This window comes from Leptodactylus fuscus, chromosome 1 (assembly GCF_031893055.1).
Source record: "Leptodactylus fuscus isolate aLepFus1 chromosome 1, aLepFus1.hap2, whole genome shotgun sequence".
Classification (NCBI taxonomy): domain Eukaryota; kingdom Metazoa; phylum Chordata; class Amphibia; order Anura; family Leptodactylidae; genus Leptodactylus; species Leptodactylus fuscus.
Window position 1 is genome coordinate 23,456,767 of NC_134265.1, and position 19,644 is coordinate 23,476,410.

General features: G+C 40.3%; 1 protein-coding gene across 12 annotated transcripts in view; it reads left to right on the plus strand.

The window, feature by feature from the left end:
- The window catches only part of TCF4 (transcription factor 4), a 323,749-nt gene that overhangs the window by 224,982 nt on the left and 79,123 nt on the right, over window positions 1-19,644 (plus strand). The window contains exon 1 of one of the 12 annotated variants that reach the window (XM_075268518.1): window positions 812-1,053. The exons of 10 other annotated variants lie outside the window; for them this stretch is intronic. In XM_075268518.1, coding sequence (XP_075124619.1) covers window positions 985-1,053 — 69 coding nt within the window. In that variant the 5' untranslated portion in view covers window positions 812-984. Of the gene's footprint in view, window positions 1-811; window positions 1,054-19,644 lie in introns of those variants that run through there. One more of the 12 variants, XM_075268526.1, reaches the window with a different exon arrangement.

Genomic DNA, 19,644 nt, shown 5'->3' on the forward strand with positions numbered 1-19,644 from the left:
ATAGGGAGGAGCTTATGCCATCTATTTCATTTGGATGTTTTTTAATTTTTTGTATTTTAAGTTTATCGGGTCTTTTCGTGCTTTCGTGGACCACAGAATGAGAATCACTGGTTCCTTTTCCTTTCAGCTAGGTCAGAATGGTTTTTATTTATTTATTATTATTTTCAAACCCCCCCCCCCCAACCCCACCACATATCCCCCCCCCCCCCCCTTCCTTTTCTGAACTGGGTTCCCAAGCAGCTGCGTACAATGCTGGGAGCCTGCCAGGAGCAGAGACAGATGGTATAGTTATTAGATGTGCATCATACGAATCCCTTCCTGCCACTCGCTTTTTAATCAAATTAAAACAAAAAAAGAAAGAGAGGGAGAGAGCGAGAGGGGGAGTCAATTAACTGCATTTGTATTCCGCACAATTATGGACCCTCTCCTACTTTTACCCCAAGGCAGTTAAGTGGAAATTTTAAGGGGGAAGCAAAAAAAAAAAGAGGGGGGGGGGCTGCAAAAATCCAGCACTTACACACACACAGAAAAAATAATACCAGGAATCTGCAAACGAACTGGATCCAGACGGGTCGACGGAGCCCTGACTGCCAACCTAATTTTTTTAATTTTTTTTTTTATTATTATTTTTGGAATTTTTGGAATTTTTTATTTTTTTTAATTTTTTTTTAAAGAAAACATGGAAAAGTTGAATCCGTCCGCTCTCCTCGCAGGCACTCGGAATTACAGCTAAGTCAGTGCTGGGATGATTTCCAGAATCACTGTGGAAAGTTAGGCTGTCGTCTGACAGCAGAGAGAGAGTACTAGCCACCTCCCCCCCGCCCAAACGTCAGCAATGGTCTCTCCCTGCTTTGCATATTCACCATGCTTGGCCTGGCCATATGGGAAAATGCAAGTGAAGGAATTGTTGTGAAAAAAGGGACAGCGAGTTTGAAATAAAAAGTTGTTAAGAGTGGTACTGAGGAGAAAAAAGAACCCGACACTATGTATTGCGCATACCCAATCCCGGGACTGGGCGGAAACTCTTTGATGTACTACTATAATGGCAAAGCGGTAAGAGAAGTCTGTAATTAAAGGTGTAATTGTGACAAGTTTTATTGTCGTAGGAATGTGGAACGCACGGAACGGCAAACGGTGCAGCGAGGGACGATAAGAGCATGCCTCGCTGCAGAGTGCGCCCTGTACGACTGCTGTCTTGTGTCTCTCCCCTTAACCTACATGTGTGACAATTGTGTCTGTGTCTGTGCCTGACTAGCCCCCCTATGTCTCCTATCGACGATGTAGCAGAGCTGAATTTGTCATGTAACCCTCTGGGGCTGCGTCCTTTCCTATCGTCTACCTGCCATCTACTGCTTTACAACTCACTCAGCTCTGCTACATCTGCCATAAAATTCTACCCATGTCCGATATACCACCGTGCTCGTATTTACCGTGCGACTTCAACTTGTGGCTCCTGTATATCCAAAAAAACTTGTGTATTTTTGTATAGAATTTTTAGCAACAATGTAACCGATATATTTTATTTTTTACAACCTTTTATTGATGTTGTTATGACGTGAATTTTTTTTTATATTGCATTTTTATTTTTTTTTACTACCCTTGGAAGTTTTAATGCGGTACAATTGGCACAGTGTTTTGGGTTTTTTTTTCCTCCTGTTTCGTGAGGTTTTCCAGATCTTTGTGGGGAAAATTTGTTAAACAAACGACAGGCTGGAAGGAGAAAAAAAAAACAACCTATTTTGTCAAATTGATCGCAAGCTATAGAGATGTGGAATGTCAATTTTTTGAAATTTTTGAATTTGGTCGATTTTGTGTGTTTTTGTTTTTTTGCTTTTTTTTTTGTTGTTGGAGGGTTGGTGTCTCAGGGCACATATGTGCGATTACAGAAGTATGTGTGGCATTTGGCTCCCTAGTTCAGCGGCAGGTTTTCTATTACCATCTGGAAGTTGATTTTCCTCTTGCCCCTCTGCCATGGGAAAGAAAAAGGATTTTCGTTTCGAAAGGGGGGAAGAAAGAAAAAAAAAAAAATCAACACAAAAACAACATGTGTTAAAGCAATGTCACGGTGAAAACAGGCAGCTACAATTTCGCATTTGTATAGTTTTACCCTGTCACTTCATCAGGGTCCTGGACGGTGCCCGGGTCAGGGGCAAGAGGCCAACAGGAAAGGGCTCGTGTCCTGCTAGGCCCATTAAGCTGTGTGGCTCGTGGACCCATAGTCAGATTCAATTTTGTGGAGGGAATGTAGAGTTAAAAAAAATTTAACCTGGATTGGAAAAATAAATAGAGAAAAATTTCAAAAATTTCCAAAAATTTTTCAAATATATATTTTTTTGTTAATATAAAAAAAAATATATAAATTTGAATTTTTTTTTTTGTAATTTAAGGGTGACCGCAGACCAGGGTGTTTTTTTTTTTGTCGTGGATGCTAATTCTATACCGTTCTATAAAAACTCGTCCGCGCGACAAACAGATTTTTGTTTATAATGGAGCGGGTATTGTTCTGGCAGGGATTTTGCATTGTACGCTTTTTTGATATTGTGCCAGGCATCTTGCCGAGAATGTGTATGCCACGCGTGTGCCCGCCCGAAATGTATTTTGCAGTCTCTGTTCTCGTTTTTTTTTTTTACTTATTCCTTACCCTATAGGACCGGCCGCCCCTATAGAGGGTATAAGGACCCCCTAGAAAATTTTTAGGCCCCATTGGTCTATATAATTATACGTGTGTTTGACCCTTTCAGCCTGAAAAATAACTTGATCGTCTCCCCAAATAAAAAATTCCAATTTTTTGAAACAAGACAAAAAAAAAAAAAAAAATTCAAAAATTCTATTATGAGATTTAGGACGTGCAAATGTAATTTTTGGCCCTGAAGTTTCTTTCCGTGTTGAGGAATTTCAAGGTATCGCTGATAAATCATTCCAATGTCCATAGAGGTTCTAGCACATTCCTTGGGAAACAGATAAGCAGCCATGGTTAGAAAGTTCAGATACTATGCAGATGTAGCAGAGCTGAGATTGTCCTCGCACTGTCCATCAAGGATACCTCTGTGACCTATGAGTAGGCTTAACTATGGCCCTATGGAGAATCAGCGCATTAGGATTGAGTGGTGCCAAGTGACAAACCCAGCTCTGCTACATCTGCCTCCCACATGGTCCTTTTGTGTTGTAGCAGTGTCATGAAGTGATTGTAGTCCGTCTTGGACAATCTCCTTATGACGTGGGGTGCTGTTTGGGAACCTTTGTGTTGTGGGATCAGATTGCAGGGGGTCCCAGGGTCTGCACCTGGGGTTGGGCCCTTCATGGTTGGGCCCCGGCTCCTGGGTGTTTGGGGCCTTTTCTGCACCTGAGTGCACACCATCATTTATCACAACTATGCACATGACTTGTGTCATTTACACAAACCTACAATTACACTAAAGGCCCCGCTGCTTGTCCTACTAGTCGGAAATCTCACAGCATATCAGCACATGTAATAACAACTGGGGGCAGTCAGGGGGTCCCCCATATCCTCATCTCTCCTGGGGGGCAATGATAGAACTGTACATGGATAGTCCTGAAAAGATTTAGAATTGGAAACAGTCAGATAATGTCCAGAGACAATGAGGTCTCTAATATGTCTGTATATACAGTATATATATGTGTGTGTGTGTAGGTGCATTATATATATACTGTATATGTGTGTGTCACATGTCTCCTTTCTATATATGTATGTGTAAACTGTATAGATAGATAGATTGTTCGATAGATGGATTTAGATATATGTGTATATTTGTGTATGTATGTACATACTCTGTATATATACATATCTGATTGTATATGTTTGTGTATACTGTGTATGTATATGTATATGACATATACACAGATGAACATTACTACGTATGTATTCAAAAGCACATATGTTTAGTCTGTCTATCTCCTATCTATCTATCTCCTATCTATCTATCTATCTATCTATCTATCTATCTATCTCCTATCTATCTATCTATCTATCTATCTATCTATCTATCTATCTATCTATCTCCTATCTATCTATCTATCTATCTATCTATCTATCTCCTATCTATCTATCTATCTATCTATCTCCTATCTATCTATCTATCTATCTATCTATCTATCTATCTATCTCCTATCTATCTATCTCCTATCTATCTATCTATCTATCTATCTATCTCCTATCTATCTATCTATCTATCTATCTATCTATCTCCTATCTATCTATCTATCTATCTATCTATCTATCTATCTATCTATCTATCTATCTCCTATCTATCTGTCTCCTATCTATCTATCTATCTATCTCCTATCTATCTATCTATCTATCTATCTATCTATCTATCTCCTATCTATCTATCTCCTATCTATCTATCTATCTATCTATCTATCTATCTATCTATCTCCTATCTATCTATCTATCTATCTATCTATCTCCTATCTATCTATCTATCTATCTATCTATCTATCTATCTCCTATCTATCTGTCTCCTATCTATCTATCTATCTATCTATCTCCTATCTATCTATCTCCTATCCTATCTATCTCCTATCTATCTATCTATCTCCTATCTATCTCCTATCTATCTATCTATCTATCTATCTATCTATCTCCTATCTATCTATCTATCTATCTATCTATCTATCTATTATAGGAGTGTGTGTGTGTATATATATATATATATATATATATATATATATATATATATATATATATATATATATTTGTTAATTTTCCATCATGTTCAGAACCTAAAAGACATTCAGTGTGTCATGTGCATGTATGTGAGTGTCTGTATATGTGTATATAGGTGCAGGTGTATAGTCATGCGGCCATAGTAAGAGTTATGGTACAGTGTGTTATATAATGGTTGGTTTATATGTGTACTATATATATCGTCTGGAGAGGGAAGAGGATAGACAGGGTGATAGATAGATAGATAGATAGATAGATAGATAGATAGATAGGAGATAGATAGATAGATAGATAGATGATAGATAGATAGATAGATAGATAGATAGATAGAAGATAGATAGATAGATAGATAGATAGATAGATAGATAGATAGATAGATAGATAGATAGATAGGAGATAGATGATAGGAGATAGATAGATAGATGATAGATAGATAGATAGATAGATAGATAGATAGATAGATAGATAGATAGATAGGAGATAGATAGATAGATAGATAGATAGATGATTGATAGATAGATAGATAGATAGATAGATAGATAGGAGATAGATAGATAGATAGATAGATAGATAGATAGGAGATAGATAGATAGATAGATAGATAGATGATTGATAGATAGATGATAGATAGATAGATAGATAGATAGATAGATAGGAGATAGATAGATAGATAGATAGATAGATAGATAGATAGATAGGAGATAGATAGATAGATAGATAGATAGATAGATAGGAGATAGATAGATAGATAGATAGATAGATAGATAGGAGATAAATAGATAGATAGATAGATAGATAGGAGATAGATAGATAGATAATTGTATATAATATTATATCTTTGGGCTTATAGGATGACACCACATGTATAGTTGGATGATCTGTGACGTTACTTGTCAGTAGATTTACCTTCAGTCTTCTATAACCCCCCAATCCCCAGACTGCACCAGATGACAAACTCCTCTCCAATATCAGTGATCTGGTCTCATCTCTGCTGTACAGCGCCCCCTCTGTTGCCTCCCTTGTGCCCGGGGTCACCTATGACCATCTTGTGTGACATATAGGGGGCACCAGCTGACTTTGCTGTTGTCTCGGGGCTCTTCCTAAGTCTTTGCTCCTTGAGTCTCTTTGTGTTTGCGGCGGCGGGGGCATCAGACGTGTCAGGGCTCTAATACCTTTCCCACTGTCAGGAAATTGAGCTGAAGAAAAGTTTGTTTCCTGTTTCGGCCGCAATGTGTTTCTCATTTGCTGTGTTTATGGTGTTGGGCGCAGTTTGTGCTTTTTTTGTTGTGTCGTTTTGGGGTATTTGCAGCAGGGTTGTCAGTGGGTAGCGCCATAGGCCCCCTATTTAGGAGTCACCAGGACTTGCTTTGGCCATTTCTATCGGCAGTCTTATACGCAGGTACTGTACCTTTAAAAGATCAGTCAGGTGTAGCAGAGTTGTGTTTGTTAGGTAGAATTTTTAGGTTCGTAGATATAAATGATGAACTTTTAAGATGTAGCAGAGATGAGTTTGTCAGCCAGGAAACCAGTCGGCGTCATATGCAGCAGAGTTGAGTTAGTCTGGTGTGGTAGAGCTGTGTTTGTCAGGTTTCTCAGCTGTTTATAGTAGATGTATACAATGTGTGCAGAATATGTCATATGTAGCAGAGCTGAGTTTGCTGCCTATAAGATGCAACTATGTTACAGGAATGTTTAAAGTATATAAAATCTGTCCTATAGACGATGACCTAGTTTGTCAGATGTAGCAGAGCTGTATTTGTTAAAGGCATACAATACGTAGGCTTTGCCCAGTTTGCCATATGTAGCAGAGCTGTATTTGTCATCATTTTTCAGAGGCGCCTTATTAGCTTGAAAGTTTGTGAACCCTTCAGAATTTTCTATAGTCCTATATCTAAATTTATCCAAAAACGACATCAGTCTAAAAAGTGATGAAGAAAACCAAATCCAATGAATGAGTGAGAAATCTTATTCCTTACGGAAGAAAATGATCCAATAGGACATCTATGTAGTAAGGTTGGGGGGCGGTGGCGGGGGGCGAGCGGGTGACCCGTCTTATGTAAGAACAGGAACGTATCAAAGTTTGGTCTTCACAACACAAGTTGATGGCCATGTATCAAGGTATGAACAAAGGAGATGTCCGAGGACCTCAAAAGAAGAGTCGTGGAGGTTTGGAGAAGATGACACATCCATCTCTAAGGAGTCTGGGGTCCACCATTCAAAGGTGGGATATCCCAGACCAGGATTAACCCCCGCCCCCCTGTACCCCAGGAGGGGTCACCACAAGAAGAACAAGGTCAAAAATAGTCACAAAGGACCTTAAAGTAACTGAAGACCTTTCTCGTATTACCTAATGTTATCAGGAGGCCGAAACGCAAGGAGAAAGGAACAAGGCCACCCATGAAGATCACCTGGACATTGGAACACAAATCTGGGCACAGATGAGACCAAAATAGAACTTTTTTTTAAAAAAGGGAATCCCTGAATTCCGGAATCCTCTGTGAAAGATGGCGGCGGTAGGATCATGGTTTGGGCCTGGTTTGCCGCATCGAAGACCCCAAGCAGGCGAGGCGGAATATCAAACAATGGACATGGCCAAGTCCTGACCTTAATCCAATAGAATGTTCTAGAAGAAGCGAAAGTGAGAAGTTCATGGGAGGAAACCACCAATAGAACAGAGCTGAAGCTGCTTTATAAAGAGGAGTGGGCCAATGTGCCGGACAATTCCCCAAACCGTTATGCACCATGTTTTAATAGCAAAGGTTCACATACTTTTGCCCCTCACAGATATGAGATATTGGGTCATTTTGTTTCCTATAAATAAACGACCCGGTCTAATATTTTCGACTCTTTTATCTACTTTTAGGATTTGTGTGACAATCTGATGTCGTCTAAGTTTATGCAGAAAATTCCGAAAGGTTCACAAAGTGTATTTGACATATTCAGCTCAGCTACATCATGCTGTATACTGTAGACACCCGGACGTCTTCCTTATAGATAGTGTATTTAGCTGAGCATTGATGATTCTCCTCTGGGGTATTATCGGGGTCTCCAGTGATATTAGGGTCACATATGGCTGACACACCAGAACAAGTATCCATCACTGCCGACCATAGAGACCATAGATACTTCTATCAGAGGAGATTAGTAGTAATATTAATGCTGGGATTTGGTTATCAGATGTTACATCAGTGACTCTAAGGCTGCAATACTGGATGGTTAGAGATAAATATAGATATAATAATAGATTAGTTGGATAGATAGATAGATAGATAGATAGATAGATAGATAGATAGATAGATAGATAGATAGGAGAGAGATAGATAGATAGATAGATAGATAGATAGATAGGAGATAGATAGATAGATAGATAGATAGATAGATAGATAGGAGATAGATAGATAGATAGATAGATAGATAGATAGATAGGAGATAGATAGATAGATAGATAGATAGATAGATAGAAGATAGATAGATAGATAGATAGATAGATAGATAGGAGATAGATAGATAGATAGATAGATAGATAGGAGATAGATAGATAGATAGATAGATAGATAGATAGATAGGAGATAGATAGATAGATAGATAGGAGATAGATAGATAGATAGATAGATAGATAGATATATAGATGATAGATAGATATATAGATGATAGATAGATAGATAGATAGATAGATAGATAGATAGGAGATAGATAGATAGATAGATAGATAGATAGATAGATAGGAGATAGATAGATAGATAGATAGATAGATAGATAGATAGGAGATAGATAGATAGGAGATAGATAGATAGATAGATGATAGATAGATAGATAGATAGATAGATAGATAGGAGATAGATAGATAGATAGATAGATAGGAGATAGATAGATAGATAGATAGATAGGAGATAGATAGATAGATAGATAGATAGATAGATAGATAGATAGGAGATAGATAGATAGATAGATAGATAGATAGATAGGAGATAGATAGATAGATAGATAGATAGATAGATAGATAGATAGATAGATAGGAGATAGATAGATAGATAGATAGATGATAGATAGATAGAGAGATAGATAGATAGATAGATGATAGATAGATAGATAGATAGATAGATAGATAGATAGATAGATAGGAGATAGATAGATAGATAGATAGATAGGAGATAGATAGATAGATAGATAGATAGATAGATAGATAGATAGATAGATAGGAGATAGATAGATAGATAGATAGATAGATAGATAGATAGGAGATAGATAGATAGATAGATAGATAGATAGATAGATAACAGGTATTTTTCCATAACAATCCCTTGGTATATGCCCCATGGCCTCCCCGGCTGTATCACACATTAGTGGTCGGTATTAGAGAGCTGTATACTGTTTATAGTATTGCCCTGTATACCCCCTACATATAGATAATATACAGAAGATATTCCTGCCGGATCTTTCCGTAGGGTTGTGTATGATATAATTCCTTCCTTCCTCTGTAGATAATCTATTATCTGTGGCATCTCTGGGAATCTTATATCTCCCATGCCCACAGTAGTGCCAGGGCCTAGTGGTGGGGGTCTGGTCACCCCCATGTATAGTAGATTGGTGTAGCAGAGTGGTGCGAGTGACTGAGCTGTGAAGGAAATGGGTTTGGTGGTCTTAGTATAACCGCAGAGAGTCTGGATGTAGCGGCTCCTCTCTGGGGGCCCAGACTGTGAAGAATAAATTACACCCGTCCTGAGACCCCTCATTGTTTAAGTAATTGCTGGGGGAAGTTGGGTTGCAGCTGTTGAGAAGACCTGCCGGAGTAGTGTAGGCCTGATAAGCCTTTATCTAACCCGCTGTATGTATGGCCATGTAGCAGAGCTGAGTTTGTCGCTTAACGCTTTGGAGCTTCTAAGATACACCTTGATATATCTGTAATTGAAAATAATGCAATAGGTCTCGTGTAAAACTACCGATAAGGTTCAACACTAATACCTTCAACGCACTCAGCTCTGCTACATCTAACAAATTAGGCTCCGAAATCCCTGGGGGGTAGTTGGGTTGCAGCTGTTTTGCCGGCCTGCAGGTATACATGGTAATGCGGGTCTGATAAGGCTTTATCAAACCAGCTGCATGCAGCCTGTAGATGTAGCAGAGCCCAATGTGTTGTCTATTACACTGCACATAAGATCCAGCACTACTACTTGCTCTGCTACACCTCTGCAATCCCCAGGGAACGATGGCTTTGCAGCTGTTCATCCGATATGCCAGTGGGTCCATGGTAATAGGGTTGGCAGGCCGATGTAGCAGAGCTGACTTTGCCATTTAACTCTTTGCGCCTGCAGCTGGTACGCAATTTAATAATTCTGTAAGTGAGGATAATATAGCGCCGCGTTATGGAAAATTATAGATAATAGTTCAGTAATGCTAAATCTAGCAAAATTAGCTCTGCTACATCTGTAATCCCCGGGAAGGGGGGGAGGGGGTCGGTTGCAGATGTTCAGAAGACCTGATGGTGTTCATGGTAATACAGGGCTGATAAGCTTTTCTCAAGCCAGCTGTATTGCAGGTGGAGATGGATGTAGCAGAGCTGAGCTTGTCTTTTAACTCTTTGCTGCTGCCTATTTTATACGAATTGAATATATAATCTAGTTTTACCTACAGATTAGGCTCCGCTCTACTAGGTGTAGCAAACTCAGCTCTGCTACATTTGAGTATTCACATTAGAATATGATAGATGAATCTGCATTCCATCTCGCGTTGTGCCACATGACAAACTCAGCTACGTATATAACGTATGTGATAATAAAGTAAATAGGATTCACCTAACAATCTTAGCTCTGCTACATCTATCAGTTGTACTTGTACCTCTAGTGATATGATGGGTTCCTCTCTACTACATTTAACAAGCTTAGCTCTGCTACATCTCTCAGTCGTATTTGTGCATCCTTGGATTTAGCTCTATGTCTAACAGTCTTAGCTCTGCTACATCTGTAAATCATATTTGTATATACGATCTATACGATCTATACTTGGGTTTAGCTCTATGTCTAACAGTCTTAGCTCTGCTACATTTCTGAAACTTACTTGTGCATTTCATCATATGATGGGTTAACCTACAACTCTATCTAACAATCTCAGCCCTGCTACATCTATCCCCTGTACGTATGCGTCCATTGTTATCTTGGGTTTACCTACTTACAGTCCTAAGTAACATCAAAGGCTGCCTGAGTTGTGCTAGGTGACAAACTCAGCTCTACCATGTCTAACAATCTTAACCCCGCTACATCTATGAAACGTACTTGTGCGTCCAATGATATTACGCGTTTACCTAAAATCAAAGACGACCTGTTGTGATCTTAGACAAACTTAGGTCTGCTGTGTCTAACAATCTTAGCTCTGCTACACCTATCAACATAGATATGACGGATGGTTTTAAAGACTACCTGTCCTGATGTTGAGTGGTGCTAGATAACAAACTCAGCACTGCTATGTCTAACAATCCTAACTCTGCTACATCTGTCAAACCTACTTGCGCTTCTGATAACGTGATGGATTTATCAGCCATCCTATGTCAAATCAAAGCCTGGTGACCAACTCAGCTCTGCTACATCTATAATGTATTATTGAGCAGGTAAAGCGCCGCCCCCCGGTGCTGCCCCCTATAGTCAGTGCTTTGCTCCCCCGGGGTCTCCTTTAAGCCTTGTTTGATATACATTGGCTGTGATCTATGGCACCTGGGATATTTTTACTGTCTTATCTCCCCCTCCTTGACTTTCATCATCTTGCGGTAGAGTCTCAGGATTTCATACAAAACATTTCCAGGTTTCGACTCTGCGGATAATGAAATGTTCCATAAAACCTGATCCAAATGAAATGTAACGTCTGAACGCGGCATTATATGGCCCCCGATCCAATAAGCGGCCAGGCCGGGATCCTTTGAAGTCTTGGAGACACACTGGGGCTCTGTGTCTTGGACATCGGGGTCATTTGGTTGGGAAACCACCCCGGCACATCAAACGAACATCTTCTGCTCGCCCGGGAACTTTGGGCTTTCTTTTTATTTTTTATTTTATTTTTTTGGCTGTTTTTAACATGTTTAAGACACATGTCGATAAGATCGAGCGTCGGAGCAAGACGTCAGCGCCGCGCAAGGGGCGTAGTGTATGGGAGTTCAAAGGAACGCTGCGCGATACCGTACGGCGTCCGTACACTGGAGCCGTGCCACGTTATAAGACATGGCGGAATCCCATTTATTTGGGGATTAGGAAATAAAATATTTAGAATTATTATTATTTGTTATTTTTAGGATTATTATAAAATCCGTTCCTGATAGATCTCCGCTGTCCGAAAACATCCGTTATATTAGAATCTAAATGTGATCAACTACATAATACAACTGTAGGTTTATAGTAGGCGGGTAGCTATATAACAGTATATAGGGATATAATAGATGGGTAGATATATAACAGTACAGTAGGTATATAATAGATGGATAGCTATATAACAGTATATAGGGATATAATAGATGGGTAGATATATAACAGTATATAGGGATATAATAGATGGGTAGATATATAACAGTACAGCAGATATACAATAGACTGATATACAGTATAACAGTACAGTAGGTATATAATAGATATATAACAGTACAGTAGGTATATAATAGATAGCTATATAACAGTACAGTAAGTATATAATAGATATAGAACAGTACAGTAGATATATAATAGACTGATATATAACAGTTCAGTAGGTATATAATAGACGGATAGATATATAACAGTACAGTAGATATATAATGGATAGATATAGAACAGTACAGTAGGTATATAATAGACGGATAGCTATATAACAGTATAGTAGGTATATAATAGATAGATATATAACAGTACAGTAGGTATATAATAGATGGGTAGATATATAACAGTATAGCAGGTATATAATAGCTTTATTTGAGCAGGGGTATAATAATGGTAGTGATATAACAATGCTGCAGTTATATAATAGAAACATATCCTTATCCCAGGTAGTGAGATGTATACCAGCACTACAGCTTTATACCAGTTATATAGTTTTATGATATCGCCATATAACTGTTATAAAGCTTTCCTTCTCTGGCCGTATAATGCTACAGTAATGCTATGATGTCGCTATAGCACTATTACATAACTTCTATAGTCCCAGTTATAAAACTGTAATCATCCGATGTATAACCTTCTAATATTACATTATATTTGTCTTGTATATAATAATCCTTAGCTATACTATTGCTATACTCATGCTATCTCATGTAATAGTATAAGTAGGTGCTGGTGCTGTCAGCGAGGCTCGAGGCGTGCACTGCCTCATGGCTCATTGCTGTCAGTATTTCGGAGTACAGGCCTTCCGCTGCTCAGGATACATTGATGTGAGATTCTGTAACTGTTTATTCTAATTCTGGGTTGAGCAGAGGTGGGGCTTATGCTAAATATTTGTTGAGCAGGGGTGGGGCTTATGATAATTCTTGATTGAGCAGGGGTGGGGCTTATGCTAATTCGTGGTTGAGCAGGGGTGGTGTTTATGCTAATTTTCGGTTTAGCACGACTGCTATTTATGGTAATTCTGGATTGAGCAAGGGTTAGGTTCATTCTGGGTTGAGTGGGGCCTATGCTAATTCTGGACAGGGTGGGGTTTATGCTAATTCTAGGCAGGGGCAGGGATTATGCAAATTCTGTGTTGAGCAGGGTGTGAATTTAAAAATCAAAGTGGTCGTTTCCAGAAGAGAAATCTCAATACAGGCAATACGGCATGTCATACCTTTGTCTACAACCTTTGGAGAGTTGAAGGTTTTTTGGCAAATTGTAGACAGTTTTTCTTATTATTTCAGTTCACATAATGCTGCCACATAGTGCTAAGATAATACCGCTATATACAATACACATAATACCACTCGATAGTGCCAAAATAATTTACAGTTTCCAAATAATACTGTCTTAAAGAGCCCACATAATAGTTCTTCCCTATATCACTCAGATAATAACGCCATATAGTACCCCACATATTACTACAATTCAGTTCCGACATCCTTGTTTACAGGACATATGGACAGGCGTCCTTATACCGGTTCTTACCACCCACTAAGATAAGGGGTTGGGTTGGGCCTTCCCATCTCTCTAGGGACCCCATATCAGATCCATGGCCTGTCCCCATACTGAGCATACCCATGATATGGAGTAGACGTAGCGATTGTTATGTTTTTTACTGCGTGGGTTATTTTTTCACTATGACGGATGCATTGCTGTAGGTGTGCAGGAATTTTAACAAATGGAAATAAAAAAGTATCAGAAAATAAGGCAAACAAGGTAATATAATAATACTGCCACATAGTAAACAGATACGAGGCCAAATGTTTCTCCTGCCTGAAGGGGTTAAATGGCGCTGTGCTGTCGCTGTGCCGCCCACCGATAAGCTCTGTTGCTAATGCCGCATACTCTGAATTCTCAGTGTAATGAATATGGACTCAGGATTCATCCTCTTTATGTCCCTCTATTGTCTATAAGTTGTTAATCACGTAGGAGCCGCGGACGCCGCCGCCACCGCCGCTTCTCAGGTTCCTCTCAGGTTATGTTTTCACACCGTCATACAAAACACAATCTTCTTAGATATTATTCTGGCCATGGTATCCATGTCTCAGGTCAATGATGTGCGGAGAATTCCTTCCTGTGCCTTTAGCAGGGACTACTATCTGCTTGGGGGGACTATAATGGTTTTTTGGGGGGAATTTCTGAACGGTTTCAGTTTTTGTTGCGATTTCAGCTGACATAATACTACCATATACAGCTCACATATTGCCGTCACGTACTGCCAAAATAATATGCAGTATCCAAATAATGCCTCCTTAAGCAGCCCACATAATACCGCCATCTAGTTCTCATATAATATAGTGCTTTGCATAATAGTGTCATACACATTTCCCATAATACCGTCATATAGTTCTAACATAATATTGCCATATAGATCACACATAATACTTCCATTTCAGTTCTCTCAGTGCTATATTGTTCTCACATAATGCTGTTATATGGTTGTCAGATACTATTGCCATTTAGTACTCACACAATACTTCAATTTTCTCTCATAATACCGCCATCTAGTTCTCATATAATACAGTGCTTCGCATAATAGTGTCATACACATTTCCCATAATACTGTCATATAGTTCTAACATAATATTGCCATATAAATCTCACATAATACTTCCATTTCAGTTCTCTCAGTGCTATATTGTTCTATGGTTGACAGATACTATTGCCATTTAGTACTCACACAATACTTCAATTTTCTCTCTTAATACTGCCATATAGTTCTCATATAATACGTCCATATAGTTCTTACTTAACATTGTCACGTAGTTCTCACAGAATGTTGCCATATAGTTCTCACGCATTTGCAAACATCTCTCACATATTGCCATCATATAGTTTCCACATAATGCTACCATATAGTGCTCACATGATACTGCCATATAGTTTTCAAATAACACTGTCACATAGTTCGCACATATTGTTGTCATATACTACTCATATATAATTTGTACATAAAGTAATACTTCTGTATGCTGCTCTCATTATATTGCCATATAGTTACCACAATATACCACCGTATAATGCTACATAATACCGGATAGTTTGAGCTTGCTCCTTGAGTACCACTTTTTAGGGTCCACCGTTCCCCACCACTATATGGCAACCTTAGGTGATTGTTCAATTTTGGGTATATGGTACAAGGTTCATCCCGCAATGCGTTATTTAGGGATGGGGGCAGTTCTGACTTTGGTGTGCGCCATCTCCTCTATGTACCGGTTCAGCCCTCAGGTTATGACAGGATGATATATGGCTGACCATTTTTGGTGTAATACCTCCCAACATTTGCATCCTATTTGCTGGACACTGTAGATAGATCACTGTAGATACACAGCTGTACTGTATGGCGGTAAAGCATTACTTGCAGTCGTTTATTGTTATGTCTTCTACATCTCAAGGCTCCTGGAACAGGTTTATCTGCTGGGAAGTGATGCCGGAGTTCCCACAGGAGCTGGGACACTATGTAGCCTCAGAGTGGTCAGTGGGTCATCTTAATCAGCAATCCCCACGGGCTGTGTAGGCCATTACTCACATCTCCTCTTCATGTTCCCAGTCTTTCCTCCCCTCCTCCTCTTTTCCTGACTGTATAGGCACATATGAAACTGCTTTACCATATATTTAAAGAAGGAGGACCTACTCCTCTGCACCATGGCCTACAATGTAGAGTGGACCTTTCACCTCCACCAACTCCAATTCATTACATCCTTTGATAGGCCCCGTTCCACTGATACCGGCACAGTTGGAATTTTTTTTCTAGCCCCCACCGTTCCTGAGCAATCCATACAGTTACATTTGGTGTCTGATATGTTCACTAGACTCCCTTATGTCAAGTGGGTGAAGTCAGGCAGGAGCAGACATGAGGGTGTAGCCCAGCACTCTTAAACTGTTTGACTCCGATTGGAATTCTGGCACTGTTTGTATCGCGTTGGAGCTCTGAGACACGCCCCCTTGCCTGCTCCTTCCTGACACCACCCACTTGACATTAGAGAGTCTAGTTCCATATCAGGCACCAAAACTAACTGGATTGATTACTCAGGAATGGTAGGGGCTAGAGAAAAAATTCCAACTGTGCCGGAATCTGTGAAGCGGCGGCTGTTATTATATGCTAAGAACTGGAGTTGGTGGAGGTGGTGAAAGGTTATCTATAACCCCTTAAGGACCAGGCCAATTTCCCTGGTTCACGACTAGACACTTTTTGCCCTCCGTCTTTGCTCTTTAGATGAGATGTGGATTTTATATCCTATCAATATTTTATCATTATGACTATAAATTGCTGAATTCTCGCCGGTGATGGTTGGATATCGCCGACCGACTTTGGGTGACATTTGTGGTTTTTTCCATTAGTTGCCCGAAGCCGTGTTGGCCCCATTTGATGTACTAGAGTAGAGGAACCCAAAAACCCTTACACTGTCGACCATTGCAGTCAGCCTTGTGTAGTGTTATGGGGTATGTACACCTTCTAAGGGGTCTCCAGATTACAAAACCAAATCCATATAACTAGGTAATTCGGGGTTAAAAAGGGGGGGGGGGTCCTTATCTTTTTGGAAGACTGGAGAACAGTAACATAAAGCATCTCTACCACTGGAGGACTCATCCTGTCCTGTGTTACACAGACAACCATTCACATGATGGACACTGTGTAATGCCTCATTTCTCCTGCGGTGGCACTGTAGAGAAACTAAGGTTTACATACAGATTCAGTTGGTCATTGACTGGAGTTTCCAGCAATATATTTTGGCTCTCTGATCAGTGTTTAGAACCCTTTAAGGGGGTATACATGTAGGGGTATACACTTGGTGTGGATACATGCATGCTGGATGTTCCAAATTGTCTGGCTTTGAAGTGGGTGACTCTTGCTTAGGTACTACCCAAATAATAGTCCACTGTATAGACACATAGTTGGCACCATACATGTCATACAAATACAGCTCATGTTAGATTTGGAGGGGGGGGGGGAATAGGATTGGACATGTTGGATTTGAACATGCCCAATCCTTTAAGGAATATAAGCCACTTCAGAAGTAATGTATATCCCTCTCCCCACTGCATGTGTATGGGAGAGTCTGGAGGAATAGCTGTCAGCCTGATGAGCCAGTAGCCATCTGAAGGGTAGGGCCACTACACTTAGATGAACCCAATGATTATGGCAGGATCATCCAACCATCATAAGAGGGCCAATATTTCTGTATATGGCCACTTTTAAAGACATGACCCAGTTTTAAACCTCCGGAGCAAAATGGGTGTCAGAAGTGGGATTAACCAAACAGATAGAGCTGAATGTGCACGTTTATGGGGGTAGGTGAGTGATAGGGTGTGATAGTTTGGGATCTGACAATATGGCAGCACGTTTCCCATTGTCATGTAAATGTGCGTAGAGCAGCACGCCATGTTGGGCCAATCCATTACACACATACCCCCCCCCTTCTTTCCGTCAATGAGGCCAGTTCCATTCTATAGTTATTTGGCGCATGGTTATGTTTATTAATATTATCCACACTTCTCCTCCTGTGCTATAAATTACATCTGCGCACACGTCGTTTTTGGGGATTACTAAATTGCCATCATATTAGAACCTCAATTTTGATGCCTGCTCATTATGCATTTTTGCTAAAGGATAGGATTTCCGGGCACATTTTAAGAGGTTTCTAATGTTCGTCATTAACTCTTATGAGGAATGTAACATGCTTATATCTTTCCTTATGGTTTTAAATTAGCAAATTGCCAGTGAGTAAGTGTCTCTTCCCGCTCGGATACGGCTGGAGCGCACACACCGCTCTGTTTGTAAATGGAGTTTAAAATACGTGTATATATTCATGCTGCCACATGTGGGTGTCGTGAAATATTTTATTGTAGTCATCGCCAAAATCGCATTCACTCTTTCATTGCTTTAACCGTTTGGAAGAGACTCCATCTACGAGGCTTGGAAAATTCCTCACAATATCAGTTTCCCGGTAGAGTGTCCAGAGGCTTATCACAAATGGCGCGGTCTATTACATGGGCTTGTTATCTAGATGGCGCAGAGGCCAGTTTAACGCCTTTGTGGTGGACCTGTGCAAATCCTCAAGCATAACAATGGATTTTGATAACACTCAACTTTGCTACGTCATATATGCCGATATACGCGCGTTTCCCGTTGAAATCAATGGGCTGTGTTCTGAAACGTGTCTAAATGAGCGGCGCGCTTACGCCGTGTGAAGGGGCCCTAGTAGTGCATTTGCTCCAATATAATCCAGTTTAGGTGGTTGGTTTGTGGTGCAGGTTATAAGGACTGATTCCAGATTCGGGATTGGGGCCCATTCTTAGGTTGTGGGTGCCCGTATTTGGGCATCATCGATTGGTTATTTGGGTATCTACCATTCATTAGATGCATGTGATTGGCTCTAAGTAAGGTTGTCTTCTCCTGGGTCCAACCCTGGTCACATTTGAAGACCTACACGGTCCAACGTCATCTTTAGCCACGCCTACATCTTTCTTCTTGCAGCAATGTCCTCGGGTCCCGTCTTCCTCGTCTTCTTCTTCTGTCGTCATCGCTTTTAATCCCGCACCGGCGCAGTAGCAGGGGAACTGAGCATACTGAGCATGCTCAGTTTCCCTACTACTGTTCCCCTGCTACTGCGCCGGCGCGGGATTACAAGCAATGACGCTGGAAGAAGAAGACAAGACCTGAGGACATCGCTGCAAGAAGACAGAAGATGTAGGCGTGGCTAAAGATGACGTCGGACCGTGCATGCCCGCTATTCACGCATACGTGGGGCTCATACAACATAATTTTGCTGAGCCCCTTTAAACAAAAATTTACATGTCACAATCTATATTTAAAAATAAGTAGATTCTGAAATATTCACTCTGACCACTAAGCATGATAAGGGTATGTTCATACATAGGGACTAGGGTTGAGCCGATCTTGAGATTTCAGGATCGATTTTAAAATCCGATTTCCGATCATTTTCCAGCCGATCCCGATCGTGAAATCCGATCTTTCCCGATCCCAATCCCTCAACCCTAGTCAAGGCTTCTCTATGGGAAAAGTCACTTTTTAGGTTTGAGCCAATCTTGAGATTTCAAAATCCGATTTCCAATCATTTTCCAGCCGATCCCGATCGTGAAATTTGCTCGATCACCGATCGGGATCTGATCTTTTCCAATCCCGATCGCTCAACCCTAATAGGAACCTGATGCCAATGTGGGGGTGAATTCTGCCTTTGAACCTGCAGCAGATTTTGCCCCGAATCTGCCTTCCTTTGTTTTCTATGGGAGGTAGAGAGCGCAACAGGATGCTGAAAAAAATCAGCGTCCTGCTCAATTCCTCTGCTTGAGACTCCCTGTTGACTAGGCCCATTCACCTGGGCCTGATCAGCAGAG